At 42.1% G+C, this 26,431-nt stretch overlaps 1 protein-coding gene across 1 annotated transcript in view; it reads left to right on the top strand.

Moving 5' to 3' along the window:
• LOC122812307 (complement C3-like) overlaps nucleotides 1–26,431 on the top strand; it is a 2,177,376-nt gene that overhangs the window by 1,043,400 nt on the left and 1,107,545 nt on the right. Inside the window, exon 20 of the mRNA XM_044084710.1 lies at nucleotides 660–799. Within this exon, the coding sequence (XP_043940645.1) occupies nucleotides 660–799 (140 nt within the window). The remainder of the gene's footprint in view (nucleotides 1–659; nucleotides 800–26,431) is intronic.

Here is a 26,431-nt window from a genome sequence, read left to right as displayed (position 1 = left end):
ATAATAAAACTGTAAAAAGTGCAAGTTTTTACAGTTACATACAGCTGTGATGCCTGCATCATTTCAAAATGCATAATTTCAAAATGGATTATGGAGTAATTAAAGGAAGAAAGAGAGAGGGAAAACCTTCTTAGAGAGGAACGGAAATACAGGAGGGAACTTTATGACAGAACAGTACATAAAATGAGAAGTTTTAGTGAGAATGATAAATAGTTTTAATAAATTTATAACAATATAGAGAAGTACAAAAGGAAGAATATGGTGTATTAGGTTGTTAGTTATACAAGTATATAAAAGATGTTTGCTTAGGATTCTAAGTGTGTTACTATATTCCTACAGCAGAAGGTACTGTGTAAGGACATCAGAAGTGGGACTGCATGGGGCACAACAAAAGTATTTAATTTGTCATGTAGTCATGTACTGGATGTCTCTTAGTCCTGAGTTTTAGTTCATGACTTTGCAAAAAGGTCTTTCATTGTCTTAGCCTCATTTGTCATCTTTATTCAGCAGTTAATTACAATAATTTAACATGCTTAAAATAACTGTGTACTTACAATGTTTCTTAGACAGCTGTAAACCAGATTATAAAATATTTATGGTGACTTAGAAAGACTTTTTGTAGCATACCCAGAGGTAACCAATGTAAACACTGCTTTCAGGTATATGCGTTGCAGAGCCTTATGACATCATAGTGATGAAGGATTTCTTCATCGACCTTCGCCTGCCCTACTCAGCTGTACGGAATGAACAAATAGAAATTAAAGCAATTCTTTACAATTACTCCCCAGACGAAATCACAGTAAGTCTATTGTTTTTAATTTCACTTTTATTAGTTTCACTAAAAATCTGTGCAGCACCATACATAATCTACAACAACCTTATGGACAAGTTTATACTTTATCTGTCACACTTAGAAGGTCCGATATCCATTTTAAACTGTTAAGCTCTGAATGATATGTGGAATCAAATTGCTTTAAATCTGAAATGAAAGTCACATTTACAACCTGTATTGCTGTTATTGTTCACTGCTGTTTCTCATGACACCCTTTGATGTCATATAGCCTCACCTGTAATCTGCTCAGCTATCCCTTCCTAAGTGCCCCTGTATAACTCGTACAACTCCTACCTATCAGAGTCAGTTCTCCCTTTGTCCTCCCAACAGTCTATACTACAGCACCCTCTCCATGTTGTTGCAAATAATTCTCTCCCAAATTCTACCCATAATCCCTCTCTTGCTACTTGCACACCTCAGTACATACTTCTGTTCGTTGGTTCACTCTTGTGTGAACTTTCTTTTGCTGCTACACAGTTCTTGTGTGCAGCTTCCTACAAACCCCTGTTTCAGTTCTCCACATACCTTCCTCAAGCTCCTCTTGAGTCCTACCACCTGCCTCATCCACATAGCTGTCTCTCTGTCTGTCTGTCTCTCTTTCTTTCATTCAGTTTCTCTGGCACTTTATTGCTCTCATTTCCTTGGTGAGAAAAGCTGTTTCAACCATCCCATTTTACTGTTTTTCATATGCATTTATTGTTTTATTTATACTTATTGATAACTTGCTTGGCACAGCAAAGACAAAAGTATTTAACAATGTATGAGACCATATTCTGGAGGACTGGTCTCCTGATCCTTGGACCTATGTTGTCCAGAGCTGTACGCTTCTAATAGGATCACCTTTACCAAACTGGTCTGACATGAATGTCCATAGAGATGGTGATCCAGAATACCCCCCATGCTGAGTCAGTTAAAGAATCTGAAAACCTCACCCAGAACAAGAATATGAGTATTCACTCTATGGGCTAGGCTTTAGGATGGTGTTTATGTGAGTGAGTGAATAACATTTCTATGTACAGGGCAAAAAAAAAAAAAGCTACAAAGAGACATCATGAGGACTCAGCAGCCAAAAGGTTAAGAATGAATGGATGCCATTGAAGTGGCAAGTAGAAAAGGGATCAATTAAAATGGACTAGACCCTAGCAGTAAAAACTGGCTAATGGAACATGAAATGTTGCTTTATTGTTAGAGAAGGAGCCAGACCTGGTATAGGAAGTTGAAAAGTAAAAGGCAGGCTTAATTTGTCTTACTTTTACACAGTGATGGTTCCAGAAAGTAACTTCTCAAGCTGAGATGCTATTTTTTCCTACTTTAGAAAAGAACCTCAGGAGAGACCCCAGGTAGATGCCAGAATAGTTATATGTATCCAGTAGTGTACATGTCAGTTGCAGTTTGTGTCAGCAAACAAAATTATCACTTCGGTGCAACTGTGAGTTACAAGAATGAAAACTCTGATATTTGTGTATCTACACCTAACACCTATTCAAAGCTTTCATCTTTATCAGTGACAGTGAGAGCTCTGACTTTTAAGGTACCACCTATGGATTCCGTAAGTCTGTTGGGAGGCATCAGTGCTCCAGTGGGGGATGCTGTACATACTGTGAGGGAGTGTGCCTGACAGAAGTGGCCTGCCTGGTCGCATCCCAGATGGTGCATTGCTTTTTGACTTCTGTTAATGATAAACATCATGTCTGAGCCCAGTGATGCACATAAGTACAGTTGGTACTCCATTACTCTGAAAAATGTCAGTGACTGACTGGTATCAACCCTGAGGCAAAATATTCTAAACAAGTGGGTAAACAAAGGTCCTGAACTGTTAACTGAATATTACTTGATGGTGACCTGCATTAGCTGGGCAGGACAACAGATGTACAGACTAAGAACACCCAAACATAGATAGATGGGATATTCTGGAAATGCCTAGCTAATGCTTCTTTTTAGAATGACCTTTGAGGTTCTACTGTTGGTCATCATCTCTTGTATACCTTAGGAGGTCAGGGATCAATAACTCTGGCTATGTAGATAAATTGGTATCCAAAGGGCTACTAGGCAAAACCTACAGAGTGAGAATAACAAACTCCTCCTCCAAGTATAGACTAATGGCTGGGGAATGCCTCAGGGTCCAGTCTTGGGGCCACTGTTGTTTGGTCTAGTGATATCATAATGTCCAAAATCTAACTCTGTATGGTTCAGTTAGTTTACCAACAATATCAAGATACAGCGGGCAGTAACTAATACTAGTGACTGTTATCTGTTGCAGTCTTACTTAGATAACCTGTATGAATGGATAAGAACCAGATGTATCAGATTTAACAACAGAAAATGTACTATTTTACATCTTGGACATAATAATAATCAATATCCTTATGCCCTGGGCAATCAGATTTGTGTTTCTGCTCAGGTAATGTGAGATCTAGGTATCATAGCAGATATGAATCTTAACTTTGAAGTTAATGTTTCAAACATTATTAGAAAATGGTATGGTCTTACGAAGGATATCCTTTGATGTTTCTCAAGCAGAGAGTTGGGAGGGTGGCCTAATGGTTAAGGTGTTTGCCTTTCAAACACAAGGTACAGGGTTTGAATCTCACAGGGGATAACTGGCTAGGCTTAAAATGGCTCACACGGTCAGTTAGCCTAGTACTAACCTATGAGACAGTCAGGTGTTATTAAAGATCTAGTTAACAAATATCAGACCTATTACTGAGTATGGGGGGCCTTTATGTGCATTTCATGTTTTGCAACTGAAGAAGATGGAACAGATTCAGAAAACCCTTACCAGATGGAGAAATGGCTGTCATAACTTATCCTATAAAGAAAGACTGGCATATTTGTCTTTGTATTTTTTGGCTTACCAGTTTCTAAGAGGTGATATTATTATATGCAGATGCCTTAAGGACAAATTATTGGCTGCTGTTTTAGATATTGATTTTATTGATCATGATACTGGTTCACAAATAAAAATTTAAATGTAAGAAATCCTATTTCCAAATCAAAGCTAAAGAAATATTTTTCCATATTAGGGCAGAAAGGGTGTGGAATTCCTTACCAAGACATGTAAGATTGGCAAATGATTTATCATTATTTAAATGGCATTAGATAATTGGTTTTCCAAAATTGTATATTCTTCAGTGATGTCTATTAAGCAAACTTTAAACTGGCCAATGTAGGCCAAAAGTTGGTTAGTTTATTCATTGAATCACTGAACCTGTGTAGTCAATGCTTTTCAAGGTGGTAATACTAACACCTGTCATGGATAACCCTGGTGATGGAATCTAAGGGAAGACATATTTCGTAGGATCATAGAAAGTTGCTAGGCTAATACCCTAGGGCCCTTACAAGCCTAGCCAAGTTCTACCCTTATTTCATGCAGTCCTACTGTTGGGGAGTCTCTGGACTCTGGATCTGACTGAGAGGTACTGAAAAAGTCAGGAGGGAGTTCTCATGGCAGTCATCAAAGAGACTTCCAGGGTACTGAATACATTTAGGGAGTGTATAAAAATAACTTTCAGATATCCTCAAGTACAATCTGTCATACCACTTAACTTTTAAGGCATTACACAATGAGGAGTTTTGAGTACTGATGAATGCAAATCTCATGTAAACTGCTTTATCTTGTAGGGGTGGGGAATACACATTCATGACTAACAACTACAGAACAAGAATGACATTGAAATTCTGTTATTGCTTTGTGGTTTGTCTGTGCAACAAATTACCTTTATACACTGGATAGCAAAAGTGTACACATCCCTGTTAAAATACCAGGTTTTTGTGATATAAGAAATGAGACCACAATAAATCATTTCAAAACTTTTCCCACCTTTAATGTGACCTATAACCTGCATAATTCAGTTGCAAAACAAACAAATCTGTTAGGAGAAAATATATAAAAATAAAAAAACATACAATAAGCTGGTTACATAAGTGTGCACACCCTTAAACTAATACTTTGTTGAAGCACCTTTTGATTTAATTACAACATTCAGTCTTCTTAGGTACGCACCTGCCATCAATTAAGGAGACTCTGATTAACCTCAAATAAAGTTTAGCTGTCCTAGTAGGATTTTCCTGACATTTACTCAGTTGCTTGCTACAGCAAAAGCCATGGTTCACAGAGAGCTTACAAAGCATCAAAGGGATCTCATTGTTCAAAGGTATCAGTCAGGAAAAGGGTACAACAATTTTCCACAGCATTGGAAATACCATGGAACACAGTGAAGACAGTCATTAAAAAGTGGAAAAAATTTGAGACCACACTGACTTTGCAAAGAACTGAACGTCCCTCCAAAATTGATGAAAAGACAAGACAAAAACTGGTCAGGGAGGCTGCCAAGAGACCTACAGCAACACTGAAGAAGCTGCAGGAATTTCTGGCAAATAGTGCTTGTGTACTACATGTGACAACAATCTCCTGTATTCTCCATATGTCTGGACTATGGGCTAGGGTTGCGAGACAGAAGCCTTTTCTTACACAGAAAAACATCTATGCCCAACTAAAATTTGCAAAACAATATATCAAGTCTTCCAAAAGCATGTGGGAAATGTACTATGGTCTGATGAGACCAAGTTTGAGCTTTTTGTCCACAATTCCAAAAGGTACGTTTGGCACAAAAACAAAACTTTGCATCACCAAATGAAGAGCATCCCCATGGTGAAGCATGGTGGTAGCAGTATCATGCTTTGAGGTTGCTTTTCTTCAACTGGAACTGGGGCTTTAGTCAAGGTGGAGGGAATAATGAACAGTCACAAATACCAGTCACTTTTGGCCCAAAACCTTCAGGTGTCTGCTAGAAAGATGAAGATGAATTTCACCTTTCAACACGACAATGATCCCAAGCATACATCCAAATCAACAAAAGAATGGCTTTACCAGAAGAAAATGAAAGTTTTGAAATGGCCGAGCCAGAGCCCAGACCTAAATCTAATAGAAAATCTGTGGGGTGACCTGAAGAGAGCTGTGCATAAGAGATGCCCTTGCAATCTGATAGATTTGGAGAGCTTTTGCACGGAAAAGTGGGCAAATATTGTGAAGTCAAGATGTGTCATGCTGATAGACTGCTACCCAAGAAGACTGAATGCTGTAATTAAATCAAAAGTTCAAGAAACTATTAGTTTAAGGGTGTGCATACTTATGCAACCAGCTTATTGCACATTTTTTTTTATTTTTTTATAGTTTTTCCCCTAACAGATTTGTTTGTTTTTTAATTGAATTGTACAGGTTATAGGTCACATTAAAGGTGGGAAAAGTTTTGAAATGATTTATTGTAGTCTCATATTTTATATCACAAAAACCTGGCATTTTAAAAGGGGTGTGTACACTTTTTATATCCACTGTATATAATAAATGTGAATTATTAGCCACTTTTAAAAGCTCTTTAGAATCATGGGAGAGTAAGTTATTGTTTCCATTGACTCGAGAGTCAACATTTTAATAGGTGTTTAGGCCCTTAAGCAGTTATCACAAGCTATGAACTATAAACTCAAGAATATTGTCTCAGTGAAAATGGAGAATGATAACCTTGAAAATAAGGCTTGTGGGAAGGGCTACCACAGTATGTGGGCATAGGACTACTGCTGCAGCATGCTTTTGGGACATGTATTTGTGGACCATTACCACAAACACATTTAAGACAGTCATGGAATTTGAGTAAGTTGTGTCTTGTATACCCTTTTCTTTGTGATTTCCAAAAGCAAGGTATCAAGCAGTTGCCAAGGTCTGTTAAATATACAATTCGGGGATGTCAGGACTGCATCCTTAATGGTGCAGACAATGTTGTCCTATTACCATCAAGGGACTTAGTTCTCCACTGTGCACAGAAGTAATTCACTGCAGAGTGTATGAAGCACTTGGGGTGAACATCAATGCCTCTAAATCTAAGGTTATTTTTTTTCTAGAATAGCGCAGATTGCTCATGACAGATGAAAAGGAGTCAACGTCTTCAAGTGGAGGAGTTCTCAGATGTTGACTTGTACACAGTTACAGGTAAAGGGGTTTGGCATACTGACCAACAGACAGGTACAGCAGTGACACAACTGTTGCCATTGTGCCAGACACTGGTGGTGAAGTGATGTGAGTCATAAAGACATAAGGACATCATGGCATGAGTCATAAGAACATAAGGGCATCATGACATGAGTCATAAAGACATAAGGATATCATGGCATGAGTCATAAGAACATAATGACATCATGACATGAGTCATACGAACATAAGGGTATCATGACATGAGTCATAAGGACATCATGACATAAAGCATAAGGAAATGAGGGCATCATGATATACACCATAAGAGCATCATCATGATGTGAACCATAAAGACATAAGTACATCATGACATGAACCATAAGGACATAAGGGCATCATGACATACACCATACGATCATCATCATGATGTGAACGATAAGGACATAAGGACATCATGACATGAACCATAAGGACATAAGGGCATCATGACATGAGTCATAAGGACATAAGGGCATCATGACATGAGTCATAAGGACATCATGACATGAACCATAAGGACATAAGCACATCAGGACGTGAACCATAAGGACATAAGGGCACCATGACATACATCATAAGAACATCATCATGATGTGAACCATAAAGACATCATGACATGAACCATAAAGAAATAAGGACATTATGACATGAGTCTGAAGGATATAAGGACATCATGACATGAACCATAAGGACATAAGGACATCATGACATGAACCTTAAGGACATAAGGGCATCTTGGCATACACTATAAGAACATCATCATGATGTGAACCATAAGGACATAAGGACATCATGACATGAACCTTAAGGACATAAGGGCATTGTGACATGAGTCATAAGGACATCATGACATGAAACATAGGGACATAAGTATATCATGACATGAACCAAAAGGACATAAGGGCATCATGACATACACCATAAGAACATCATCATGATGTGAACCATAAGGACATAAGCACATCATGATGTGAACCATAAGGACATAAGGACAGCATGACATGAACCTTAAGTACATAAGGGCATCATGACATGAGTCATAAGGACATCATGACATGAACCATAAGGACATAAGTATATTATGACATGAACCATAAGGACATAAGGGCATCATGACATACACCATAAGAACATCATCATGATGTGAACCATACGGACATAAGGGCATCATGGCATGAGTCATAAGGACATCATGACATGAACCATAATGACATGAACCATAAGGACATGAGGGCATCATAACATACACCATAAGAACATCTTCATGATGTGAACTATAAGGACATCAGGACATCATGACATGAACCATAAGGACATAGGGGCATCATGACATGAGTCATAAGGATATAAAGAGATCACAACATGGACCATAAGGACATGAGGCCATCATGACATGAACCATAAGGACATAAGGGCATCATGACATGCACCATAAGGACATAAGGGCATCATGGCATACACCATAAGAACATCATCATGCTGTGAAACTTTTAGTTATGTACTTACCATAACTTCGGATGTATGGGATCCATCTCGCCTACATTCATAACAGATATCGGCTCCGACTCGGCCACTATACACTAGAATGAAGTCTCTCATTGGCTGGGCTCCCCCTTATCCCATAATGCACCACACCTGCTTCCCCAGATCTTGTTTGTTCGCTTTCATACATTCATACAGGCATAGAAAACATACCAATAACTGTAACCAACTAGAGCCCTTCAAGAGAAGAGCTCAGCAAGAGCAACATTTCCTCCAAATCCAAAAGGTAGGGGGAAGGAGGGTGGGTATGTATGAATGTAGGCGAGATGGATCCCATACATCCGAAGTTATGGTAAGTACATAACTAAAAGATGTAATTTGATCCTATCTCACCTACATTCATAACAGATGGGACAGCGTCCCTAGCACCTAAATCCCGGGTGGCTCATTGGAACACACTCCTGAGAACTGTGGAACCAAAGGAAGCTCTGCCTCAGGAAGCCACATCAACCTTATAATGAGAAATGAAGGTGTGCGGAGAAGACCAAGTAGCAGCCGCACAAATATCATCTATTGAAACTTTGGAGTGGAATGCTACAGAGGTGGCCATCACCCTGGTTGAATGAGCCTTGACTGGGAAAGGTAACTCTCTGCCTGACTGGGAATAAATGAAGGAGATGCAATCCTTAATCCATTTGGCTATGGTGGTCTTAGCAACTGGTAGACCTAACCTATTCTCCGCAAAGGACACAAACAGCTGGTTAGATTTTCATGTCTGACTGGTCCTATCTAAATAAAAATGCAGTTGCCTGTGAACATCCAACTGGTGGAAGGTATATTCTGCTCTATTAGAAAAATTTGGAAAGAAAACAGGGAGCTCCAAGGATTGCTGAATGCATAAAGGGGATGCTACCTTAGGCAAAAAGGAGGGATTCAATCTGAGGGAAACTCTGTCTTTATGAAAAATCAAATAAGGAGGAATAGAACAGAGAGCCTGAAGCTCTGAAACCCGCTTAGCAGAAGTTATTGCCACTAGAAGGGCGGTTTTCCAAGATAGAAATTTTATATCACAAGTCACTGCTGGCTCAAAGGGACAGGCAGTTAAGGAGGCCAGAACCAAATTTAAGTCCCAAGGGGGCACAGGATGGGCCATAGGAGGCCTGAGGAGCCAAGCTCCCTTGAGGAAGGACTTGCAAAGTCTGTTTGCCATTAAGGAAGGCTCGACGGAAACATGAAAATTAGAAATAGCCGCTAGTTGAACCTTAATTGTGGAGACTGAAGAGCCCAAATGAAACAACGAAGCTAGGAATTCTAGGACCTGCGGCACTGGGGCCATAAGAGGATCAATACCTCGCTGTTGGGCCCAAAAGGCAAACCTTTTCCATTTGCTGGAATACAGCTTAACAGTGGACGGCTTGTGAGAAGAGGACAAAATGTACATCACTTCTGGGGAAAGAGAGTTATCTCTGACTAAGGATGGAAGTGGAGTAACCAAGCAGCCAGCTGCAATGACCGGAGGGATGGATGAAAGTGTCCCGACTGATGAGACAACAGGTCCGGCACTGGGTCTAGAATCCAAGGGCCCTGTACCGCATACCTCTGAAGGAATGGGAACCAAACCTGATGGGGCCAGTGTGGGGCGATCAAAATCATGTCGCTCCCCACATGAATAGCCTTCTGAATCACCCTCGGGAGAAGGGGGATCGGGGGGAAGGCATAAAGTAGACCGGAGGGCCAATTGTGGGCTAGAGCGTCCCTGGGAAACTGCCCCTGGGAGGGAGTCAGAGTGAAGAACTCTCTGCATTTTGCATTGTGGGGGCTGGCGAACAAGTCACAACAAGGGAGACCCCATTTGGCGAAGATCTGCGCAGCCACTCTGTTGTTGAGGGACCACTCATGGGGCAACAGGAGAGTCCTGCTGAGCCTGTCTGCAATCACATTGGCTTTCCCCGGAATGTGCGTTGCTACTAAGAAACGTTGGGTAGCTATGGCTTAGCGCCACACTTTCATGGCATCTCTGCAAAGGGGGTAGGACCTGGTTCCACCCTGTTTGTTTATGTGCCAAACTACCGACATGTTGTCGGAAAGAATCGCAATAGTACCTTGGGGGAGAGCATGATGAAGTGCTTGCAAAACCAGAAGCACCGCTCTCATTTCCAGGACATTGATGTGTAGGTGCGCTTCACAATCCTGCCAAGTGCCTTGGACAGACCTGTCCAGATAATGACCCCCCCACCCTATCTGGGATGCGTCTGTGGTCACTGTGGCAACTGGGGGCTGAAGGGCGAAAGGACGCCCCCGGTCCAGGTTGGACCGAAGCAGCCACTAACGGAGGTCCCAACGACAACTGTCTGTAATCAGTACCAAATGGTTCAGGGGGCGTTCTTGATACGACCATTGGACCGATAATAGCCATTGCAGCACCCGCATGTGCAGCCTGGCTAACGGAACTAGAAGAATAGTTGCAGCCATCGTGCCCAATAACTGTAGAATCTGCCTGGCCAGAACTCGAGATTTGGGTAACAAGTTTAGAATCTGAGATTGTAGAACCTGAATTCTTTCTGATGGCAAAAATGCCCACATCCTTTTTGTGTCTAACTCTGCGCCTATAAAGGTGATACACTGAGATGGGCGCAGAACAGATTTTTCCCAATTGAAAGTGATTCCCAGCGAGAGACCCAAAGTTATTGTGGCCATCAGCGCTCGAATCAGTAGATGCTTGGAGGTGACAGTGAGGAGCCAGTCGTCTAGATAGGGAAACACTTGGAATCCTAGACTTCTCAGGTGAGCTGTCACCACTGCCAGACACTTGGTGAACACCCTGGGGGCTGTGGTGAGACCAAAGGGCAGTGCACGAAACTGGAAATGACTGGCTCCCAGGCAGAAGCGTAAATGACTCCTGGACTCTTGACGTATCAAAATGTGATAGTAAGCGTCCTTGAGGTCTATAATAATGGGAGAATGGACTGAAGGGTGACCATTCGGAACTTGGACTTTTTCACAAAATGATTTAATGAGCTTAGGTCCAAAATGGGCCTTACGTCCCCTGTCTTTTTTGGCACCAAAAGTAATCTCGAGTAAGTTCCTGATCCGATCTGGTCGGCGGGGACAGGCTGGATGACTCCCTTGCTTAGCAGCTTTGAAACTTCTACGGCTGCTTGATCCCGTTGACTGGGTGGCACGTCTGGGATTTTCCTTGTAGGAGGAGGGAGCTTGAAGAAGGGGATGAGGTAGCCTCCGGTTACAATGCAAAGCACCCACTGATCCTTGGTTATAGATTCCCAAGCCTGTGGGTGTTCCGGAAAATGACCCCCAACTGGCTCCGGAGAAGCACAGCAGGGCCACATCCTAGGGATGGTGAGGGTAGGAGGAACCACAAAAGGAATTGCGGTCTCCAGTGTTACGGGGGCCTCTGCTACCTCTGGGGTGGCGTCTTCCTGAATCCCCCCCTGCCTCTAGAGGGGGGATCACCCGGTGGAGTAGGGAAGAACTTTTGGGATTTTTTGAACCACATTTTCCCTCCTCTCTGGGCCTTGGGGTAAGGTCTAGAGGGAGCGGAAAAACGGGCCCCAACGGCAGTCAAGGTCTTGCCCTCCTGCTCGCACCGAGTAAGTGTGTCCTTCACCTTGGGTCCAAACAGAGAAGACCCATCAAAAGGGGCGTCGGCGAAGGAAGACTTAAAGGCCTCTGCAAGTGGACACAAGCGTAACCAGGCTTGTCTCCTAAGAGCCACTCCTGTGCCCGCTGCTCTACTCGCCCCTTCGGCTGCATAGGAAATGAGCCTCATGGACGAGTTGACTATAGAAGATAGGGTAGTCATCTGGGCGCCTACGGTTTGGGCTAATGCCTCAGGAAGATTACCTGCAAGAGACTCTCCTAACTCCTTGAGGAGGTCCCTCTGGAGCCTGGTAAAATGACAGAGATAGTTCAGCGACTGCAGGGTAAAGGTCGCTGAAGAAAGGGTACGCTTCCCGTACCTATCCATGCTCCTAGAATCCTTATTATAAGGATGAATAGACGTTGAAGCCTCTGCCACGTCCTGCTGAGTGGCAGATGCCACCACCATCGCATCTACTGCAACACCCTTAGTGAGGAATTCCTTCTGGGGAGGGGCTGAAAGGAACTTATTAGGTCTGGCAGGCACTGGTTCTACTGTATCAGGATGCTCCCACACCCTCCGAGAGATTAAATCTAACAACTCGTCGAAGGGTGGAGACACCCAGGAGGAGGAGGGCTGGGCCCCAAAGGCCTTGAGGAAGACTGACTCCTCAGAAGTAGGGGTTTTGGATTGCCAATCGCCTCTCTGTCTCAAGATCTCAAGGATATCCGAGAAGGAGACGTCATCCGAGGACGATTTAGGGGACCCCTCCGCATCATCGAGGTCAGTATCTGAAGTGACGGACTCATCTTGGGAATCAATGTGCTTCCTCTTGCACAGTTTCTTCCTTGGGGGTTCATCCGAAGCAGATTCAGAAGGACCCCCCAGAAGAAGGGAACCCTCTAAGGGGGTATCCTCAGGCCCTGGGGCCCCACTGTCGTGGGAAAGAATGTCACCAGAGTCACCAGTACCCAAGTCTAGGGACGGTGAGGTAGAAACTTGCTGAACCAGCAAGGTCATGGCCAGCGCACTCCTCATGGCCTCAAAAACAGGACCTCCAGACTCTGCGGAGGGCACTTGCTGAGAGACCATGACGGTACCGGGAATACCTGTGGCCGATGCTCCGAGGGGAAGACTGGGCATCGAAGAGGCCAGCTCCACAGTGTTGCCCTCGGCCCCCACTGAGGAATACCCGGTACCAAACCCTGACACCGAGGACAGGGTAGGAATGAAGGTCGGGGCAGAGAAGCTCCGAGGCGGTCTCTGCTCCGACTGGACGATTCCGCTGCGTTCTACCAGCACCGACTCCAACGGCTACAAGGGGGTTGGAGGAGGAATCAAATGCACGGAATGGGGAATCGGCTCCAAAGCTGAGAGAGCTGGAACCGAGATCATTTTAGTAAAAACTGGGGACTGGAACAGCCTCTGGATAACCCTATCCAAATCCGAATCTGACAACCTAGAGGATTTGGAGGAAACAGACTTGGGTCAAGACGACTTCTGTCTCAGCTCTGATAAAACAGGGGACCGGCTCTGAAAAGGTTCCACCACTATCGGATCCGAGATCGTAACTGTTTGTAAAGGTGTCGGTGCTGAAGGCGGCTCCGGGGCCGAGGGGGAAGAGTCTGAGCTGCACACCTCCAACGGCTCCGAAACCAAAGGATCCGAAGTAGGTGATTGGCCTCTCGGTGCACTAACCTCCGGCTCCGACACTAATGGAGCCGAGGAAAGAGGCACCGAGGCAGACCCTTCAGCCTTCGGCTCCGAAGCCATTGGAGCCGAGGAAGAAGAGGTCGATCTATGTTTCTTGGATGTCGGCTCCGATGGACTGGTCGGAGCCGACGATCTATGCTTTTTGGGTGTCGGGCCCGACGGGCTGGTCGGAGCCGACAACCTTTTCTTTTTGGAAGCCGGAGATGAAGCCAATGCTTCCTCAAATGAAGGCTTAATAAGACCTTTTAGAATTAGCTTGTTTTTTCTTTCCTGAAGGACCCTGGAAGAAAAAGCATGACAAACACTGCATGTATCTTGTAGATGCTTAGGCCCTAAACAGTAAACGCAGACAGCATGGCTGTCTGTGATAGACATTTTATAATTACACTTAGCACATTTCTTAAACCCTGACTTCTGCTCCTTAGACATCTTGACAACAAGGTAGAAATACACAACAGATCGAAGATACAGAACACAAAAGCGGACCAATACACGGGCTAAAGCCCTCTAACTTACACGGGCTTAGCCCGATACCACATCACAGAAAAACAGAGAAAGAAACAAATTCTAGTGACTCAACAAAACCAAAGCACACAGCGAAGGGCAAAGGCCCTCTAATTTAAACGGGCCTTGCCCAGTATACCAGAAGCACGAAAAAAATATAAAAATTATAAAAATTGCCAAACTAAGAAACACACGCTCACAAAGCTGTTAAAACAGCTGTTTGTTGAATTTCTGACAGAAACCCTAAGTCAAAAGACCAAAAAGGTTAAGAAAATACACTTAGCTCCAGCCAAGTCGAGACCACGTCCAGCTTGAAAAGCGGCAAACGAGATCTGGGGAAGCAGGTGTGGTGCATTATGGGATAAGGGGGAGCCCAGCCAATGAGAGACTTCATTCTAGTGTATAGTGGCCAAGTCGGAGCCGATGGATCGGCTCCGAACCCATCTGTTATGAATGTAGGCGAGATTGGATCCCATTACATCATAAGGACATCATGACATGAACCATAAGGACATAAGGGCATCATAACATGAGTCATAAGGAAATAAGGACATCATGACATCAACCATAAGGACAGAAAGACATAAGGGCATCATGACATACACCATAAGAACATCATCATGATGTGAGCCATAAGGATATAAGGACATCATGACATGAACCATATGGACATAAGGGCATCATCACATGAACCATAATGACATAAAGGCATCATGACATGTCATAAAGACATCACGACATAAACCATAATGACATGAACCATAAGGGCATGAGGGTATCATGACATACACCATAAGAACATCATCATGATGTGAACTATAAGGACATAAGGACATCATGACGTGAACCATAAGGACATAAGGACATCATGACATGAACCATAAGGACATAAGAACATTAGGTCATCATGACATACACCATAAGAATATCATCATGATGTGAACCATAAGGACATCATGACATGAACCATGAACCAAAATGTCCAAGAGATAGTCAATAAAGGCACGCAACTAATAAACACAATGCTAGCGTACACACAAATTTTATTTCCACTTTCATTGTGAGACTTCTTCAGAACATAATTCAAACACAACTGGTATTGTGTTTGAATTATGTTCAGAAGAAGTCTCACGACAAAAGCGGAAATAAAACTTTTGTGTACGCTAGCATTGTGTTTATTAGTCGCTTGCCTTTACTGACCATCTCTTGGACATTTTGGTTTATTGATTTGTGGTTCGCCCAAGTCTCGCTTTGCTTTTTTATTATGACATGAACCATAAGGACCTAAGGACATAAAAGCATCATGACATACACCATAAGAACATCATCATGCTGTGAGCCATAAGGACATCATGACATGAACCATAGGGACATAAGGCCATCATGACAAGAGTCATAAGGACATAAGGACATCATGACATGAACCATAAGGACATAAGGGCATCATGACATACACCATAAGAACATCATCATGATGTGAACCATAAGGACATAAGGACATCATGACATGAACCATAAGGACATAAGGGCATCATGGAATGAGTAATAAGGACATAGGAACATCATGACATGAACCATAAGGACATAAGGGCATCATGACATGAGTAATAAGGACATAGGGACATCATGACATGAACCATAAGGACATAAGGGCATCATGACATGAGTCATAAGGACATAAGGAGATCATGACATGAACCATAAGGACATAAGGACATAAGGGCATCATGACATACACCATAAGAACATCATCATGCTGTGAACCATAAGGACATCATGACATGAATCATAAGGACATAAGGGCATCATGACATTAGTCATAAGGACATAAGGACATCATGACATGAACCATAAGGACATAAGGGCATCATGACATGAACCATAAGGATGCAACAGCATTATGGCATGAACTATAAAGTCATAAGGACATCATGACATGAACAATAAGGTCATAAAGACATCACAACATGAACCAAAAGGACATAAGTGCATCATGACATGAGTCATAAGGACATAAGAACATCATGACATGAACCATAAGGACGTAACAGCATTATGGCATGAACTATAAAGTCATAAGGACATCATGGCATACACCAGAAGAACATCATGATGATGTGAACCATAACGACATAAGGACATCATGACATGAACCATAAGGACATAAGGACATCATGACACGAACCATAAAGATGTAACAGCATTATGGCACGAACTATAAAGACATAAGGACATCATAACATGAACAATAAGGTCATAACAAAAGACATCATAACATGAACCATAAGGACATAAGGAGATCATGACATGAACCGTAAGAACATAAGGACATCAGGACATGAGTCATAAGGACATCATGACATGGGTCATAAGGACATCATGACATGAACCATAATGACATAACAGCATTATGGCATGAACTATAAAGACATAAGGACATCATGACATGAACCATAAGAACATAAGGACATCATGACATGAGTCATAAGAACATAAGGTCATCATGACATGAACCATAATGACATAAGGGCATCATTACATGAACCATAATGACATAAGGTCATCATGAGATGAACCATAAGGACATAAGGGCATCATGAAATGAGTCATAAGGACATAAGGACATTATGGAATGAGTCATAAGGACATAAAGGCACCATGACATGAGTTATTGCAGACATAAGGACATCATGACATGAACCATAAGGACATACGGACATGAAAAATAAGGTCATAAGGACATCATGACATGAACCATAAGGACATAAGGGCCATGACACGAGTCATAAGAACATAAGGACATCATGACATGAATCATAAGGACATCATGACATGAACCATAAGAACATAAGGACATAAAGGCACCATGACACACACCATAAGAACATCATGATGATGTGAACCATAAGGACATAAGGACATCATGACATGAACCATAAAGACATAAGGGCATCATGACATGAGTCATAAGGACATAAGGGCAGGACATACGTGCATCATGACATGAGTCATAAGGACATCATGACATGAACCATAAGGACATAAGCACATCAGGATGTGAACCATAAGGACATAAGGGCATCATGACATACATAATAAGAACATCATAATGATGTGAACCATAAGGACATCATGACATGAACCATAAAGAAATAAGGGCATCATGACATGAGTCTGAAGGATATAAGGACATCATGACATGAACCATAAGGACATAAGGACATCATGACATGAACCTTAAGGACATAAAGGCATCATGACATGAGTCATAAGGACATCATGACATGAACTATAAGGACATAAGGGCATCATGACTTACACCATAAAAACATCATCATGCTGTGAAACATAAGGACATCATGACATAAACCATAAGGACATAAGGGCATCATGACATGAGTCATAAGGAAATAAGGACATCATGACATCAACCATATGGACATAAGAGCATCATCACATGAACCATAATGTCATAAAGACATCATGACATAAACCATAATGACATGAACCCTAAGGGCATGAGGGTATCATGACATACACCATAAGAATATCATCATGATGTGAACCATAAGGACATAAGGACTTCATGACATGAACCATGAATAATGTCAAGAGATAGTCAATAAAGGCCGCAACTAATAAACACAATGCTAGCATGCACACATGTTTTATTTCCACTTTCATTGTGAGACTTCTTCAGAACATAATTCAAACACAACTGGCATTGTGTTTGAATTATGTTCAGAAGAAGTCTCACAAAGCGGAAATAAAACTTGTGTACGTAGCATTGTGTTTATTAGTCACTGCCTTTACTGACCATCTCTTGGACATTTTGGGTCATTGTTTTGTGGTTCACCCAAGTCATGCTTTGCTTTTTTATTATGACATGAACCATAAGGACCTAAGGACATAAGGGCATCATGACATACACCATAAAAACATCATCATGCTGTGAACCATAAGGACATCATGACATGAACCATAGGGACATAAGGGCATCATGACATGAGTCATAAGGACATAAGGACATCATAACATGAACCATAAGGACATAAGGGCATCATGACGTACACCATAAGAACTTCATCATGATGTGAACCATAAGGACATAAGGACAGAACCATAAGGACATAAGGCCATCATGGAATGAGTAATAAGGACATAGGGACATCATGACATGAACCATAAAGACATAAGGGCATCATGACATGAGTAATAAGGACATAGGGACATCGTGACATGAACCATAAGGACAGAAGGGCATCATGGCATGAGTCATAAGGACATAAGGAGATTGTGACATGAACCATAAGGACATAAGGGCATCATGACATACACCATAAGAACATCATCATGCTGTGAACCATAAGGACATCATGACATGAATCATAAGGACATAAGGGCATCATGACATTAGTCATAAGGACATAAGGACATCATGACATGAACCATAAGGGCATAAGGGCATCGTGACATGAACCATAAGGACGTAACAGCATTATGGCATGAACTATAAAGACATAAGGACATCATGACATGAACAATAAGGTCATAAAGACATCTCAACATGAACCATAAGGACATAAGTGCATCATGACATGAGTCATAAGACATAAGGACATCATGACATGAGTCATAAGAACAAAAGGACATCATGACATGAACCATAAGGACGTAACAGCGTTATGGCATGAACTATAAAGACATAAGGACATCATGGCATACACCAGAAGAACATCATGATGATGTGAATCATAAGGACATAAGGACATCATGACATGAACCATAAGGACATAAGGACATCATGACACGAACCATAAAGACGTAACAGCATTATGGCATGAACTATAAAGACATAAGGACGTCATAACATGAACAATAAGATCATAAAAAAATACATCATAACATGAACCATAAGGACATAAGTGCATCATGACATGAGTCATAAGGACATAAGGACATCATGACATGAGTCATAAGAACATAAGGACATCATGACATGAGTCATAAGAACATAAGGTCATCATGACATGAACCATAATGACATAAGGGCATCATTACATGAACCATAATGACATAAGGTCATCATGAGATGAACCATAAGGACATAAGGGCATCATGAAATGAGTCATAAGGACATAAGGACATTATGGAATGAGTCATAAGGACATAAAGGCACCATGACATGAGTTATTGCAGACATAAGGACATCATGACATGAACCATAAGGACATACGGGCATGAAAAATAAGGTCATAAGGACATCATGACATGAACCATAAGGACATAAGGGCCATGACACGAGTCATAAGAACATAAGGACATCATGACATGAATCATAAGGACATCATGACATGAACCATAAGAACATAAGGACATAAAGGCACCATGACACACACCATAAGAACATCATGATGATGTGAACCAAAAGGACATAAGGACATCATGACATGAACCATAAAGACATAAGGGCATCATGACATGAGTCATAAGGACATAAGGGCAGGACATACGTGCATCATGACATGAGTCATAAGGACATCATGACATGAACCATAAGGACATAAGCACATCATGACGTGAACCATAAGGACATAAGGGCATCATGACATCCATCATAAGAACATCATAATGATGTGAACCATAAGGACATCATGACATGAACCATAAAGAAATAAGGGCATCATGACATGAGTCTGAAGGATATAAGGACATCATGACATGAACCATAAGGACATAAGGACATCATGACATGAACCTTAAGGACATAAAGGCATCATGACATGAGTCATAAGGACATCATGACATGAACTATAAGGACATAAGGGCATCATGACTTACACCATAAAAACATCATCATGCTGTGAAACATAAGGACATCATGACATAAACCATAAGGACATAAGGGCATCATGACATGAGTCATAAGGAAATAAGGACATCATGACATCAACCATATGGACATAAGAGCATCATCACATGAACCATAATGTCATAAAGACATCATGACATAAACCATAATGACATGAACCCTAAGGGCATGAGGGTATCATGACATACACCATAAGAATATCATCATGATGTGAACCATAAGGACATAAGGACTTCATGACATGAACCATGAACTAAAATGTCCAAGAGATAGTCAATAAAGGCACGCAACTAATAAACACAATGCTAGCATGCACACATGTTTTATTTCCACTTTCATTGTGAGACTTCTTCAGAACATAATTCAAACACAACTGGCATTGTGTTTGAATTATGTTCAGAAGAAGTCTCACGACAAAAGCGGAAATAAAACTTGTGTGTACGCTAGCATTGTGTTTATTAGTCACTTGCCTTTACTGACCATCTCTTGGACATTTTGGGTCATTGTTTTGTGGTTCACCCAAGTCATGCTTTGCTTTTTTATTATGACATGAACCATAAGGACCTAAGGACATAAGGGCATCATGACATACACCATAAAAACATCATCATGCTGTGAACCATAAGGACATCATGACATGAACCATAGGGACATAAGGGCATCATGACATGAGTCATAAGGACATAAGGACATCATAACATGAACCATAAGGACATAAGGGCATCATGACGTACACCATAAGAACTTCATCATGATGTGAACCATAAGGACATAAGGACAGAACCATAAGGACATAAGGCCATCATGGAATGAGTAATAAGGACATAGGGACATCATGACATGAACCATAAAGACATAAGGGCATCATGACATGAGTAATAAGGACATAGGGACATCGTGACATGAACCATAAGGACAGAAGGGCATCATGGCATGAGTCATAAGGACATAAGGAGATTGTGACATGAACCATAAGGACATAAGGGCATCATGACATACACCATAAGAACATCATCATGCTGTGAACCATAAGGACATCATGACATGAATCATAAGGACATAAGGGCATCATGACATTAGTCATAAGGACATAAGGACATCATGACATGAACCATAAGGGCATAAGGGCATCATGACATGAACCATAAGGACGTAACAGCATTATGGCATGAACTATAAAGACATAAGGACATCATGACATGAACAATAAGGTCATAAAGACATCTCAACATGAACCATAAGGACATAAGTGCATCATGACATGAGTCATAAGACATAAGGACATCATGACATGAGTCATAAGAACAAAAGGACATCATGACATGAACCATAAGGACGTAACAGCGTTATGGCATGAACTATAAAGACATAAGGACATCATGGCATACAACAGAAGAACATCATGATGATGTGAATCATAAGGACATAAGGACATCATGACATGAACCATAAGGACATAAGGACATCATGACACGAACCATAAAGACGTAACAGCATTATGGCATGAACTATAAAGACATAAGGACGTCATAACATGAACAATAAGATCATAAAAAAATACATCATAACATGAACCATAAGGACATAAGTGCATCATGACATGAGTCATAAGGACATAAGGACATCATGACATGAGTCATAAGAACATAAGGCCATCATAATCATCAGGCTGAACAAGGAGAAGGTCACGGTGAGCTGCCTGTCGGGAGCTAGGATCCGCCACATAATACAAGCACTCAGGTCACTCCAAGGCAAGTACAAATATGACTCAGTCATTGTCCATGCTGGTGTGAATGACCTGAGACGTACCTCCCTGGACTACATGAAAAGAGACATAGAGGAGCTCTCTGAGCATGTAGCCCAGGCCAGTATGACCCTGACCTTGAGTAGCATCTTACCCTCGCCAAGAATGATGCCACAATATGAAGACAAGATGATCAATTTCAAAAATTTGCTTAAGTATTGGTGTCATTCAAAGGGGATCCAATGCCTGTCTGCCTGGGATGACATGATCGACAAGCCATGATGCTTTTCTAGGGACGGCTTGCACCTGTCACCCCTGGGCTTTCGGATATTGGCAAAGGCTCTTGCCAACCCAATAGTGCCTTTTTTAGGCAAGGCTCAAAAGACAAACCCACCTCCATAGGTATCACAAGGGATAAGAAACTAAGAGTAATGCTACTCAATGCCAGAAGTCTAAACCTCAAGATGCACACACTCAAAACTCTCCTTAGCATGGAGAACATCGATATCTGTGCAGTAACAGAAACCTGGTTCAAGGCTCCTGAGAGCACCCCAGCACTATCAGGTTATACCTCATACCATGTTTTTCGGCCCCAAAACTTGGACCGAACCACAAAAGGAGGGGGAATATCAATATTCGTCAAAGATACCCACACCTCCAGGTTGGTGGCACATCACGAAGCATCAGAGAATATCCATGTGCAACTAACAGTGGATAAAACTGCCTTCCAGTTTATATCTTGCTACAGACCACCCTCCCAAACCTAGGAACCCCACTCGGCCTTCCTGAGAACACTGGAAAATATGAAGGTATCTCCAAACACCATTATATGGGGTGACTTCAACTACCCTAACATAGACTGGGAGCATTACTCTAGCTCCAACACCCTAGCCTGAAGGCTCCTAGAATTTATAAACTCAAATGCTATGGAACAACTTGTTGCCACTCCCACAAGAGGGGACAACATACTGGACCTGATCATCACCAACATGGGGACTCTATGCTCCAGACCAGAAGTGTATCCCTCACTGGTAAGATCAGACCATAAACTAATCTCACTAGATATTCACATCCCGACCCCAGCCCCTGCCCAGAAAACCACAGTGAAAAACTTCTCTAAAGCAAATTTCACACACCTCAAAACTGAGTTGGAATCCTTCAAAGCCCCCGGGCCTGTGGAAAATACAGCCCAGACTGCAGAATCCTTTATAAACGCATTCTATGAACACCTTCAGGAATGCATGGATCATGCAATCCCAGATAAAACCAAGACCCAATCCTCCAAAGTTAGGTATCCTGTCTGGTGGACCCTAGCCATAAACAAACTATACAATAGAAGGAGGAAGCTACTACATGATAGAGCAAAATCCCAAAAAGGGAAGGCATCTCTGATCAGTATTAGCAAAAAACTACGGGCACTCATAAAATCGTCTAAGGCCAGCTTTGAGAGAAAAATTGCACAGGACACTAAGGATAATCACAAGGCTGTCTTTAGTTATGTTAGGAACCTGGGTGGGAATTCCCAGATATGCTCAGAATTAGTCCAGAATGACAAAAAATGCACCAAACCCACAGACATTTCCAACATTCTAGCTGACAGGTTCAGTGCAAACTTCTCCCTCCCTTCCCCACCAAAAGGGCAAATATCAATCCCAGCAGAGTGCTGCCCCCTGACATCTCAGATGCTCAGGTAAGAGCCGCCCTCTCCAAAGCAAAAAACACAGCATCAATGGGACCAGATGGTGTCCCGGGCTGCATCCTACATGAACTCCAAGAAGAACTAAACCCAAACATAAAACTACTGTTCAATCTCAGCCTTACTACAGGATATGTACCCAAAGAGTGGCATACAGCATCAGTGGTCCCTCTCCACAAAGGTGGTGCCTCAACGGATCCTGGAAACTATCGCCCCATAAGCCTGACTAGCTTGGTCTGTAAAGCTATAGAAAGGATCATCATGGACCTCATAAATAAAGATATTGGGGATCTACAGACACTGGATCCTACCCAGTTCGGCTTTGTTAAGGGCAGATCCTGCCTGTTAAACCTGGTTGATTTCTTTGAAACAGTCACCAAGGCCATTGACCAGGGAAAGGTGGTCCACACAGCCTACCTGGACCTTGCAAAAGCCTTCGATACAATACCCCACTCGGGCATTATAAATAAGCTCACCAGCTTAAATATAAACCCCATGTCACTAGATGGGTTGCAAACTGGCTCAAAGACAGAACCCACATGGTTAGAATTGCTGGAGCCATGTCAGACTCCAAACCAGTTAGAAGTGGCATCTCACAAGGCTCAGTCCTGGGACCTCTCTTGTTCGGTATATATTTCTCGGAGGTACAGGCTAACATGGAAGGACTGTGGCTGACCAAGTTCGCAGATGACTGCAAACAGGGCGCCATAATCGACTCTCCAGCCGACACAAGCATCCTACAAAAGGGCCTCATAGAAACAGACAACTGGTGCCAGAGCCATGGCCTCAAGATAAATGCCAAAAAGTGTATAGTCATCCCCTTTGGCAAAAACAAAGTGCCCACAAATTACCACATAGGTGGTAATCCATTAAGTACGGAAGAAGTAATTAGGGACCTGGGGACCCAAGTTGATAGCAATCTCTCATTTGACAACCACGTGGCCAAAGTGGTTAGAAAAACATTTTATATAACCCACCTAATCATGAAGGGATTCACATCTAGATCAGGGGAGGTCATCGTGCCTCTTTACTCATCCCTCATCAGGCCCATAATTGAGTACAATGCCCCTTTTGGGATGTACCTTACCAGACACCTGCAGCAACTGGAAAGACACCAAAAGTACCTCACCAAGAGGATCAAAGGGCTCAAACAGATGCCATATGCTGCCCGGTTAAAGAAACTCCAGCTGTACTCAGTGGCATACCGCCTGCTCAGTGGCGATCTGTGCCTGATGTATAAAGCCATGTCCAACCCGGAATTAATGGACATGCTGCACCTCAGAAAATCCAAATCCCATCAAGCTATGCGCTCGAGAGACTTGAACCTCAGCACTGAAATAAATAGGACATGCTGGAGGGACAGATTCATAACCCAGAGGGTCCCTTCACTCTGGAATAAAATCCCAGGCAGAGTCCCTCATTGACTCTCTTCAAGAGCAATCTTGATGAGTGGATGGGAGATAGTAGGTTTACCCCGGGTATCACTTCTGTGTCACTGTTAGACAGAGGCACAGTATACTAACCTCGAAAAAGGGCATAGCAAAATTCATTTGAAATGGGTGGTGAAAGCCAAACACACTCTGGCTAGGCTTATAAATGCCCTAGGGCAGATAGCCTAGTATGAACCTATGAACCTATGACATGAACATGAGCCATAAGGACATCATGATGTGAATCATCATCATCATCATCCCCTTTTTCCCATTTACATGGGGTTGGGGTATCGTATTAACTGTCGCCAACTCTCTCGATTCAGTGCCACTCTCTTGCCTTCTTCTACACTCATGCCTGACTGTCGCAGATCTTCTTTCACACAATCCATCCACCTCTTTGCTGGACGCCCTCGCTTCCTCTTACCTTATTCCTGTCTGTCCCAAATCTCCCTCACCAGATTGTCTTCTGCTTTTCTACACATGTGCCCATACCATCATAATCTGTTTTCTTTGATCTTTTCTGCAATTGGAGCTACTTTGGCTTCTGCTCTTATGTCCTCATTTCTTCGCCTGTCCCGCAGTGAATCATAAGGACATAAGGACATCATGACATGAACCATAATGACATAAGGGCATCATTATATGAACCATAATGACATAAGGACATCATGACATGAACCATAAGTACATAAGGGCATCATGAAATGAGTCATAAGGACATAAGGACATCATGGCATGAGTCATAAGGACATAAGGGCATCATGACAGGAGTCATACGGACATAAGGACATCATGACATGAACCATAATGACATACAGACATGAACAATAAGGTTATAAGGACATCATGACATGAACCATAAGGACATAAGGGCTATGACACGAGTCATAAGAACATAAGGGCATCGTGACATGAATCATAAGGACATTATGACATGAACCATAAGATCATAAGGACATAAAGGCACCATGACATACACCATAAGAACATCATGATGATGTGAACCATAAGGACATAAGGGCATCATGACATGAACCATAAGGACATAAGGGCATCATGACATGAGTCATAAGGTCATAAGGATATCATGACATGAGTCATAACAGCATAAGGACATCATGACATCAACCATAAGAACATAAGGACATCATGACATGAACCTTAAGGACATAAGGGCATCATGGCATGAGTCATAACAACATAAGGACATCATGACATGAACCATAAGGACATAAGGGCATTATGACATGAGTCATAAGGACATAAGGATATCATGACAATAGTCATAAGATCATAAGGCATCATGACATGAACCATAAGGACATTATGACATTTACCATAATGACATAATAGCATTATGGCATGAACTATAAAGATATAAGAACATCATGACATGAACAATAAGGTCATAAGGACATCATGACATGAACCATAAGACATAAGGGCATCATGACATGAGTCATAAGGATATAAGGGCATCATGACATGAAGCATAAGGACATAAGGACATCATGACATGAGTCATAAGGACATAAGGGCATCATGACATGAGC

The sequence above is a fragment of the Protopterus annectens genome, chromosome 9.part0, assembly GCF_019279795.1.
Source record: "Protopterus annectens isolate FY-2018-M chromosome 9.part0, PAN1.0, whole genome shotgun sequence".
NCBI classification, from domain to species: Eukaryota; Metazoa; Chordata; order Ceratodontiformes; family Protopteridae; genus Protopterus; species Protopterus annectens.
Note: the sequence above shows the minus strand (reverse complement) of the source record. Positions and strands in the feature narration are given on the sequence as shown.